This window comes from Populus euphratica, unplaced genomic scaffold, assembly GCF_000495115.2.
Source record: "Populus euphratica unplaced genomic scaffold, PopEup_1.0 scaffold272.1, whole genome shotgun sequence".
Classification (NCBI taxonomy): Eukaryota; Viridiplantae; Streptophyta; class Magnoliopsida; order Malpighiales; family Salicaceae; genus Populus; species Populus euphratica.
Window position 1 is genome coordinate 267,663 of NW_011500156.1, and position 10,594 is coordinate 278,256.

Below are 10,594 nucleotides of genomic sequence, written 5' to 3' on the forward strand. Positions count from 1 at the left end.
GATCCTATTGAAACCTCTATCCCTTTCACCTTGACATCAGCACAAAAAGATAATATTGATGCTATTCTGGATGAACAAGTTGTTTTTAACAGGAATGGTGAGGTTCAACGATTTCTAGTTCGTTGGGTGGGTCGATCTGACTCAGATTGCACTTGGATTACTAGAGATACCTTGCAGCAGCTTGATCCAGATCTTTGGGAATACTATCAGAGTTGGCCAGTACTACACTCGACAGGGTCGAGTTTCTCTAACCCCGGGAGAGTTGGTGGGGACACCAGACCCACACCATAGACTATACGAGTATATGGACGGAGACGGCGTAGGATAGCCCAGCCTGTCACGCTTTGGTTGGGAGACTAAGCCCATTTGGGCCCATTGCATTGTTATTTTATTTATTTAGCCTATTTGGGTCTGCTCATTGTTATTTTATTATTTATGTTAAACAGTTTGATTTGATGGGCCAAGCCCAATAGCGAGATGTTTTAGAGTTTACTATTTATATGTTCTTCTGTCATTTTGAGAGGGAGTTTTGATGATTAATGAAAATTTGCAGACTTTGTATATCTTCAATTCTCTTTCTTCTTTTCTTCAGCTTCTTTCTATTCTTGAGTTAATTCTATTGTTTATTGTTCCGCATCAACGAAGCACTTCTCACCTCATCCTAAGAGCGATCCTTCTTCCTGAACAACCAAGGGCTAAAGAATGAAGAAAATGTTATGAGAAGTCTCCTCCCATTTGCCTTTCTACCCAAGAGCTAGTCCAAAGAAAATTCCAATATCAATTAATCGAAATATATACTTGCAACAAGCTTCACCCGAAAACAAGTGTTACTACAATTCATTCTGTGTCACACCTGAGTATTCTAACCAGGACCTAGAATGACTAATCTCTCGTCATCTGTTATGATTTTCCCAAAGAAAATAAGATAACTTAATTTGAAGTTCGAAAACATAAAGAAGAAACAATGAACAATTAAAATTAATGGCTATCATTGACAAGACTTGTTAAAGTGACTGCATCACAGTATTAAACATGCAGTGCAGTGCAGTATAGCATGTTATCCCAGTGTAAAGTGCGACCACTAGCTAAGAGCAGGATTTGCGCAATTTAGATTCGAACTTATTGATAATCTGTACAAACAGATACATCATGGAATCATGCGCTGCCATGCAACATACAGCAGCATTGATTCACAAGAAAAATTACAATCAGTGGGATTGGTCTGAATTTTTATTATGATTTTTCATCCTTCTTTTGGAGGATGTCTTATCCTCTCTGTCGTGTCTTCTAATCCTTTTCTGTTCAATAAAATTTACCCTTTTACACAGAAGGAAACAATTCCATAAAGTATTAAAGATAAACTACCATAAGCTTTCTTTTGGAGGATGGTCTTATCTTTAGGCTTTGCTCTTCGTGGTCTTGACCGCCTCAGCTCCTGCCACCTCTCCACCTTAAGCACTCCTAAAACTGCTGATTCACAAGTCTCAAAATTCCCAACGATCCTTTTCTCTGACTTCAAGCTCACCTAGCCTCAAGTTGGTTTGATACAGAAAGGCCAGCCATTGCCTACAAGTAAACATCAAACGCAATTCATCCAAACTAGATCAAACCCACATGTAGAAAAACACATGCTTTACAGAATTCACATGTTGTAATGCTAACACTTGTATTAAATTCGTTTTCCACATGTACATAAATATACTGTTAAAAAAATTTCTTTACACTCTTTTATGTTATACTGTTAAAAAAATTTCTTTACACTCTAGCATTCCCTATTTTAAGTTGCAGTAATTTAAGTCAATTTGGGAAAGAACTGAACTTGTAAATAGAGGAAAGTGTAAGGGAAAGAAACCTTTGACATCTACTACTCGGTTAACAACGTTTGTAAAGACTTTCCTATATTCTATACCTTCTCTCTAAGAAAAAAATATTTAATTCCCATTATCATGCTTACAAATTCAGATAAGAGGAGAATATTACCAAACATTCCCTTTCCTTCACTTCCATCTTTTTATAATTTCTATTCCTTACCCTTTCTTCCAAATTTCCCAAAACACATTTAGAAATCAAACCAAAGTATGCATAAGCACACATACACATGGATGCACACTAAAACTCGAAGAACCGAAATGGGTACCCAATCTTGACGGACAGCCTTGACAGGCTCACCATGGAGGCAAAAGGGGCCAATGCAGTTCAGAATGAGCTTGATCTGGGTGCAGAAATGGTGGAGTCAAGGTGGGTTAGTGGCGTCATCAGTGGTGCCTGCGTAGGCTAAGGCCAAAGTTCTGAGAGGACGAGATTGAGAACGATTGGCTTGCATGTATATGGGCCTGTTGTGGTGTGCATACATAGGAATGCCAGGTTTTATAAGTTTTGTAAGTGAATGAGATTGGTTTGATCGGAACTGAAGGAGCAGGGTTTGGGGTTGCATGATGCTAGCTAAAGATTTTTAATGTTGAGTAAGTTTCTGCAATTTGGTTTACAAATTTGAAGGGCTGATTTACACAATTCGTAAAGAAGAGAGAATTCATTTGATTGTTCAACTAATTACAACGTGAATGAGATTATATTCAAATACCATATCTAAACAACCACCTCTCTTCTAATAATATCACCAAACCCTCTCGCAGTGCTTCTAAACGCGGTTGTCTGAGAAGTAAGTTCAGTGGAGTCAACTACTCAGAATCCAGCTTATCTTCCTGCATATTGGAAGCAACCATAAAAGCCTCGTAAGTACACCGATCGTCAATATGCTTCCACACGGACATGTCCAGAAGAAAATATCTGTTAGTAATTTCAGCAAACAATTAACATGCATGCGTAATATCGCCATGTTTTACATACCGCAACCCAAAATCTATCATGAAAACATATCTAATCGATTGCTCTTCCAAAGCTAAACAGCCTGACTCAGTACAAGTCTTCAAACACGACATATTTACTCAACTTTACAAAGCAAGTAAGAATGATGGAACCCAGTAAAAGAAATTGTTTTGGGAGTTGGGTAAATAAATTAATGTTTAAGCAAGCAAAATTAGTGAGAGAAACTGATTCTTGACTTGATGTAAGCAAAACCCAGATGGAGAAAAAAAGAACTTCAGAATTAAACCTCGCCTTCAAAGCTGAAATCGTAGTTGTTCGGAGGCCCAACAACTAACTTTTAAATTTACCGCCAAAGGGGTCCCCGTATTTCTCGTTTGTCTGTCAGTTGGAGATGCAAAAACGACGGCGCTTGAGGGGTGCGGAGCATGTTTCAAAACATTGTAAATGGAAAAGGGTAAAACTAGAGGGTTTTTTTTTTTTTTTTTTTTCAAGAGTGCTTGTTTTTGTTTTTACTTTCTTAGAGTGAATTAAAGCTAATTTCTAATTATTAATTAAGAATAAAAATATAATTAACTCCGAAAGTAAGCATGGTTTACGTTGTCAACTGTTGAGGAAAACGAACAGAGTAAATAAAATTAGAGTCCATTTCTTTATTTGCAAGGAAATATGAAGAGCATCAATTGGTAGATTAAGGGGCACAAGACCAAGACCTTTGAATATGTATTATTATTAAGTGTAGGGCAAGCCAGCTAACAGAGCCCTGATAATGGTAATTTTGTTAAGACCGCTGGCTTACATTGGAGATTTCAGGCCACGTTCGGAGTCTACTGTGCACATATATATATTAAACAGATTATTATTTTTTTAATCACATGTCATTTAAGGAAGCAGATAACATACAAGTTATGGAAGGAACGCACAACAGAAAGGACAAAGCAAGACAAAAGAACACGTTTTCACTCTCTGAAGTTGAGAGCTTGTTTTAGGAGAATTACACTAAGAAGTAACACGTTCATTTTATGTCAGTAGAGACCAGTATCGCTTATTTTATCATCAATAAAACAAGCTCACCAATAAACTTAAACTGAAAAGTGATGCATACCAAATCAAAGATTCAGAAAATAAGGCATGCACGCAATATGAATCTATCTCCCTGGCACGAAAATTTGACAGGCTGCATGACAATTCCTTTCAGAAATCTAAATGACTTGCTCTCTAGTTTGTTGAGGTTAAGGGTTATTAATAGGATATCTCTGTCGTGGAGGACGCCTCGTCCTCTTTCCCCATCCTGTTACCTCAGGTCCCAGTTCTCCACAATCAGGTTGCTGAGTTTGCGGTGGACTCACTGCTGTAACTATTGGAGAGGCAGCAGCTGGGGCTGCACGCTTTCTCCCCCTTCCTGCCTTTCTTTTAGGAGAATTTCTCTGTGACAAACCTGACTGCCAAGTGCCACCAGTTGCTGTGATGAGCCCTTCAATCATCTGAAGATCCTCAGTCACATCATTCCTAGACAAACAGACAAGACCAGGAAGCACATCTCTTTGAAAGTCCTTCCGATGCTTTCCTCTCCTGGCCTGACCTCTCCGAGGACGTCTTGGCAATGATGTTTCATCTTTTATGCTTTCCAAAACCATTGGCTCAAAATTATGCTCTTCTACCACAGTTTCAGTTAAATTTAAGGTCATATACTCAAAAAAATCGACCACATCTGATTTTGGATCTTCACAATAAGTAATATTCTCGTGCACTGAAATTGATCCAACATCATTCTCAATGTAACCTTCATACAAAGAAACTATCTCTGTGAACCACTGTAGTGAGTCATGGCATGGAGCATCGTCTTGAAACTTGCACGCACCAGAAGATGAGATAGAAACTAAAGCCTCAGCTGCAGCCATCAAAAAGCCTCCACGAAAGTCCTTGGATTCATCTGTTATTGACTGAAATGGTTCTTTAAATTTACTATCTAGAAATTCACCACAAGATATAATGTCTATTTCATTTTCATGGACAACTGGCGCCTCCAAATCTATCTCAATTGCAATCTCATCCTTGGTTCTTGGAGAACAAATGATCACTTGAGCCTGTTCTTCAGTCAAGCTCACATTCAAATCAATTGGGTGTCTTAAGCTAGCTCTACAATCAACTGAATGCCTTTCCACATTTAAAATCTTTGTGTTTTGGGTCTCCACAGATTCAGATTCCATATGATCCTGATTCAGATCAGTATGAAGTAACCCACCTTTGATAAAGTTAGCATCATTAGTCTCTGAAACACAACAGCTAGACTTCAGGCCAGAGCTGGCAGAAGGCTGATCCTTGGACATGTGATTTCCAAAAATGGGAACACCAAGAATCTTCCTACTGCTTGAACAGTCACCTCCTATTCTTCTGTCTTTGGCATCGTGTGCATTTGTTGCTGATGACGAATCCTGGATAAAGTTTTGATTGAGACCCTTCATTGTTCCAGAATCGCAAGCAAAACGCTCAGCATATTTTCTTTGCAAGGAATCCAAATTCACCTTTTGAGAGTCGGACATTTCAGCAGAAGAATTTCCTTCACAAGGTGAAATAGCTCTCAGCCAAGACAACCCTCCTAGTGGAATTTCTTCCTTCCTTTGATTACCAATGGAAATAAGATTTGAATCAGAAATTGCTTCATTTGGGCAACATTTTGGAAGTACTGCATTGAGGTTTACTTCCACTGCAGGTTTTATATTATCCAGCCAGCCTGAACCCCTTAGGTTATTGGGAGGCCTATGCTGAGGAACTAGTTCAGAAGCCGAATAACTAGCCCTGTGACCATTTGAGTAACCAGCTGATGCATGGTAAACTCGTTTTTCCTTGGACTGCAACTGAGAAACGAAGCAGAGGTCGTTTTTATAGGACAATTCAACTTCAGGACCTGGAACAAAATCCACTTTTTCATTAACAATCGACCAGTCAGTAGAAACTTGATGGCAATGAATCAATGTTGCTGAACTCTTATTTGATTCAGGAAAGGTATTAAAGCAAGGGTTTCCTTGAACATATATTGCATTCCGTCTTGAGCTATCTGGAGGCTTCTTCCAAGATGAAATGGAGGATGACTCAGAATTGACTACATTAGATGGAGGAGCAGGTGGCTGCAGAAGTGTATCTGAAAACATAACAGATGCATCATGGTTTCCATCGGAGATTTCTACACCAAAAATTTTCTTTCTCAATTGTTCTGGTTTATTCAGATCAGGCTCATGGGCTTTTGTGCAGCCAAAATGCAATGATTCACTTTGTGTAGGCAAATATTCTCCATAAAAAGTTCTATTGAGAGTTCGTGTGCTTATATGGCCTGAAAAAAGGATCAAACCATCAGTTGAAACTGAATTAGTACTACACAGCAACAAGCTTATTGCGAGAATTTTCAATTGTACCTCTTATATTCTGAACCACCTAAAGGAAAAGAAAAATTAATGTTGAAGGTTTTAAGCATCAGTCACAAAGAAGAATATGATGTAATCTTAGAAAGTAAATAACTTTAAAATAACATAATGTTAACTCAGTATCTGTGAACAAAATAAGCGCACACACCTTCACATGCAAGCACATTCAAGTGTACAAAATACGCAGTCTTCTTTTCCCTTTCTTATAAGAAGTAAAAGACATTCCTTAAAATGCATACGGAATCAATAACAATGAGAAGTTTCTTATACATTTCTCAGAACTTTCAGGACAGGGACTCAAAGGTTTCTGAAAATTCATGTAAATCTCAGAAGAGCATTGCCTTGGAAGTACTTCGATGCTTTTGGATGTCTAATAACAAAATGGTTATGCCCAGAAAATCAGTAACTCTTTTTCCTTATCAGAGCAATTAGTTCTCTCCAACTTATTCTTTTTAATAATTCATTTCAAACAAAATTCCACAGATAGTTGATTTGCTATATTTAAGAATTTCAAAAGAATTGAGTTGCATTGGATTTAAAGTAAGAAAATCAATTCACCCATTTATCAACAAAAGATGATAAACACGCTACGAAAAAAAGTGAAGCAGTGATTTTGAATAAAAAAACTTAGCTACTCGGCTACTTGTAAAGTAGTGACTGATACAAATTTGCACATCAAAGAAAAAGCAATATCATTGGCTGATATCAACCAAAAAAACACTCTAAAGTGGCTTGCTGAACAAGTCCTTACCAGGGTTGAAGTTAAGAGGTGGCCGGCCTTTGTTTCCCCACTCTTTATCTAAATGCTGATTACATTGGTTGATTCCCTCATCCTTTTCTTTATCTCTTTGAGAAACTTCCTTGGACAAACACTGTAAACCTGGGGATGAATTTGCAGATAAATCCCGCCCCTGTATTTCCTCTTTAGAATAGGTAGCCTTGCCTAGAGTATCAAAAGAAATTGTACCATGTGCTTCCTCAACCTTGGAAGGTTCATTCAAATCTGTAAAACCTCGGCTCCCCCTTAAGTGTATAATGGAACTAAAAGCACCACCATTGCAGCCAGAGTAAACACTACCTGGGGTGCCAGAGTACACACTACCTGGGGTGGACATATTGCAATTTTTCTCACAAGTATCATTACAATTCCAATTTGGAGGGTGAGTTTCCACCCCTGACCCTACAAATGCCCCTTGTGCATCATCTTCATCATTTATGTATTTGTCACCTGGCAGTTCAAGGTCAAATAATCTCCTCTGAAGCTTCTTGTGCTTATATTCATCCTTAAGCCTGGAAACATCGTGTGTTGAACCACATCTGGATTGCATGTTCTGCACATTAATGGAACCAAAATGTGATTGGACACTATCAGCACCTGAAGCAGATGGTATATGACAATTCATAGCCACTAAAGGCAAACTGGGATTGTGACACCTCCTTCGGTCTCCTTCATGTGGAAAGGCAAAAGGATTTGATTGCAATGTTCCCACATGATCAAGGCATATCATTGACTGTTTGCTCCGGACTTCATTCATTATTTCCATTTGTATTTTGTGAAGCCGGTGCAGTTCATGGACCTGCATAATCAAATTTCCATAAACATAAATATAATGTTACGCTCAATCAAATTTCAATTATTTATACAAAATAAGGGCATTTTTACACTATATTTCATGAACTCAGTCAGAAAGTATAAAAATCCAATTTTATAGCTCAACAATATAAAGTGGAGATAAAACATACCTGATGTTTGAATGTGTTTTCATGCCTCAGTATGGTTTGCCTCAAGTGTTCCTTGGCATATCCAGAGAATTTATCTATTTCTGGCTTTGCAGCAAGCATGTCATGGTACTGCCCAAAGGCCTTGTTTTCATGATGTGAAGGCCATTTAACTTCCCCACTACTGCCATCCAGATCCCTTGTAGAATGATAACCCAGTATATGCATCTTATACAGAAATTCAGTTCCCATTTCTGCAAACACCTGAAACAACTTAATAAAAACTCCAAATAAACCTACCAACCCTGATATGAAGGATATCTCTTTTTCTTCTATCACAAATGAAAAAGATTTACTAGCCCACACTATATATTTTTGTTACAGGAAAGAAGCTGCAGGATGAGGATCATGGTCCATGATTCTGACAAATAAAACTCATTGCATATTGTAACATGTGTATTGTATGGTTGCATTGAAAAAAGAATTTGTTGCAGCACATAAATCCTCATTCATCAATCCTGATACATAGAAAGAATCACCACCATGTTATACAAGCTGCATTATCATATTATTTCCTCGTACACGAATGTCATGCTCAGTTTCGCTGGTGAAATTGAATTCCAGTCAACATTGTAGTAAATATTCCATATACGGAAAAGACCCCTTCATCACTCAATCTAGAAACGAACTAGCACATTATAAATAAATCTTGACAAATCTGGTCCATAAATAAAGTCAATGAAAAACAATTTATCCCCATATATAATACATTATGGAGAGAGATTACATTCCATAGTCAAACAAAAAAAAAATGCACTCCTAATATGTTTGCAAGAAGCATGAAGTCAAAAGCTTAGAAGGCCACGGAGATACCTGTCCGTCAAGAGCTTCTCCCTAGTTGCAAGTGTTCCGAGCCAGATATTATGCTGAGTGTCTTTAAGTGAGCCGGTCTATTGTACAGTAGTTGTTAAGAGTCATATCCAATGTACCAATGGGTTTTGCATGCTGAGTGTCTTTAAGTAAGCTAATCTATTGTACAGTAGCTGTAAGAGTCACAGCCAATGTTACAAATGTGTTTTGCATGCTGAGTGTCTTTCTGTGAGCTGATCCATTAGAGCCTGGCATAATTTATGTTACAGTAGGGCGAAATAGGCCAGCCAATGTACTGAAAGAAGTTTAGAAAATAAATTAGAAACAGCACCAAAAGTAAATTCATTTATCCCTGTTTTGGAGAAAATGCATTTTCCAAGCTTTAAAGAAACACTGTGTTGATACAAAAGGCAATACAAGTGTACTTGGTAAGGAAGGGAGACAAGGAAAGTCTCATCTAAACAAAACATGAGAACTGTGATAGTTTCAATTGACATTCGACACCCATTTCGAAGGTAACTGACTGTGATGCTTCATAGCTATACATGACCATATAATGGCTAATAAATGGAACAGAGATCCCTTACCACTACAAAACACGCTAATAAATCTCTTAATACTATTGCAGTTAATGTTATTAACTTCAACGATCAACAAATACTGATGGCACTGGAAACTCTTGTCAATTCTTACTTGAAATTCCAGTACACCAGCATTCCTGCATTATTGATAATCTGAACTCCAGTTTTCTTTAAGATCTTCCAAACAGAAGCCTGTGATTCCAGCTGTAATAATCAAGGAAAGAAAAGCAATCGGTTATATTCATCCACTAACAAATAAGAAAAGAATAAGGGAAGATAATGAGAGACCAACATGACAACAGCCATGCACACATGTTTAAATAACTGGAAGTTGACCGTGATTAGTATATGGATTAAGGTTAAAGCATAAAAGAGAGACCAACAAACAGCCAAATCAATCATACATTAAAACAACAAACAAGAAGATTTACCTTATATATGGCAGCATCCTCCACCACCCCATAACAAAACTTGAGCTCAAATTCAAAGAAAACCCTTGAAACTCAACTACAACTATATCAAAAATTCCCAGTTGAAGCAAAATACAAAAGTAGGTAGGTGCCTTTGCAATGTCATTGAAAAATCTTAAATCACAATCAATAGAAAAAAGAATAATGAATTATTATATATACTAGACAGAAGCTCAAATCTGCTAGGCTAGTTAGATAGAAAGATCCCCACAATCCCAGATAAGAATGAGAGAGAGATCTTCCTTCTCTCTTCTTTTTCTCTCTTTCTCAAAGAAACAATGACTTCGAATTTGTCAACCTTGTGGTCTCACAGTGTTTTTTTATTTCTTATTACTATTTATTTATTTGTATTGATAGGGGGGGGGGCATTTGTTTTAGATCCTCGTGGCTGTAAATCACTTTCTCAAAACACTATTTACGTGTTTTTTTTTAATTTTATTTTTTTAATGTTTTAAGTTAAAAATTACACTTACTGAGCTCATAAATTGAGCTTCTTCTTTTTTTAATTTTAATATTTAATAAATAAAGTTTTATTTTTTTATTTTCTACAAATTTATTTTATTTTCATAACCTAAATTACTAATCTAACAAGTTAGCTTGAATTTATTCAAATTATTTTTTTAATAAATTTTTATTCAATTTTATTTTTTAACATTGAACTAATTATAAAATTAAGTTTTATAATTTTTTTAAAAGAATTTCTATAAAA

The 10,594-nt window shown here is 36.9% G+C and overlaps 1 protein-coding gene and 1 long non-coding RNA gene across 4 annotated transcripts; both read right to left on the reverse strand.

Moving 5' to 3' along the window:
• Window positions 1–1,103: 1,103 nt before the first annotated feature.
• Window positions 1,104–3,503, reverse strand: LOC105111098 (uncharacterized). The gene is made up of 3 exons (XR_839567.1): window positions 3,118–3,503; window positions 2,582–2,702; window positions 1,104–1,566 (listed from the first exon to the last, which is right to left on the reverse strand). It is a non-coding gene; the product is annotated as an uncharacterized LOC105111098 (long non-coding RNA).
• Window positions 3,504–3,694: 191 nt separating this feature from the next.
• On the reverse strand, window positions 3,695–10,204 carry LOC105111099 (uncharacterized). Of its 3 annotated transcripts, none has more exons than XM_011006353.1 (6): window positions 9,847–10,204; window positions 9,528–9,619; window positions 8,838–9,082; window positions 7,989–8,218; window positions 6,997–7,822; window positions 3,695–6,154 (listed from the first exon to the last, which is right to left on the reverse strand). In XM_011006353.1, exons 4-6 carry the CDS (start codon window positions 8,214–8,216, stop codon window positions 4,056–4,058), a joined length of 3,153 nt encoding a protein of 1,050 aa, XP_011004655.1. In that variant the 5' UTR covers window positions 8,217–8,218; window positions 8,838–9,082; window positions 9,528–9,619; window positions 9,847–10,204; the 3' UTR covers window positions 3,695–4,055. The 3 variants fall into 3 exon arrangements, with proteins under 3 accessions (XP_011004655.1, XP_011004653.1, XP_011004654.1); XM_011006351.1 differs by having other exon boundaries at window positions 8,838–9,129; XM_011006352.1 differs by having other exon boundaries at window positions 7,989–8,228; window positions 8,838–9,129.
• Window positions 10,205–10,594: the final 390 nt, after the last annotated feature.

Excerpts from the sequence above, each read along its gene's own strand:
- LOC105111099 (XM_011006353.1), bottom strand. The coding sequence starts at position 8,216 with ATGGGAACTGAATTTCTGTATAAGATGCATATACTGGGTTATCATTCT. Across the intron at positions 7,823-7,988 it reads AAAACACATTCAAACATCAG|GTCCATGAACTGCACCGGCT; the intron begins GTATGTTTTATC and ends TTGATTATGCAG. Across the intron at positions 6,155-6,996 it reads ACCTCTTAACTTCAACCCTG|GCCATATAAGCACACGAACT; the intron begins GTAAGGACTTGT and ends TCCTTTTTTCAG.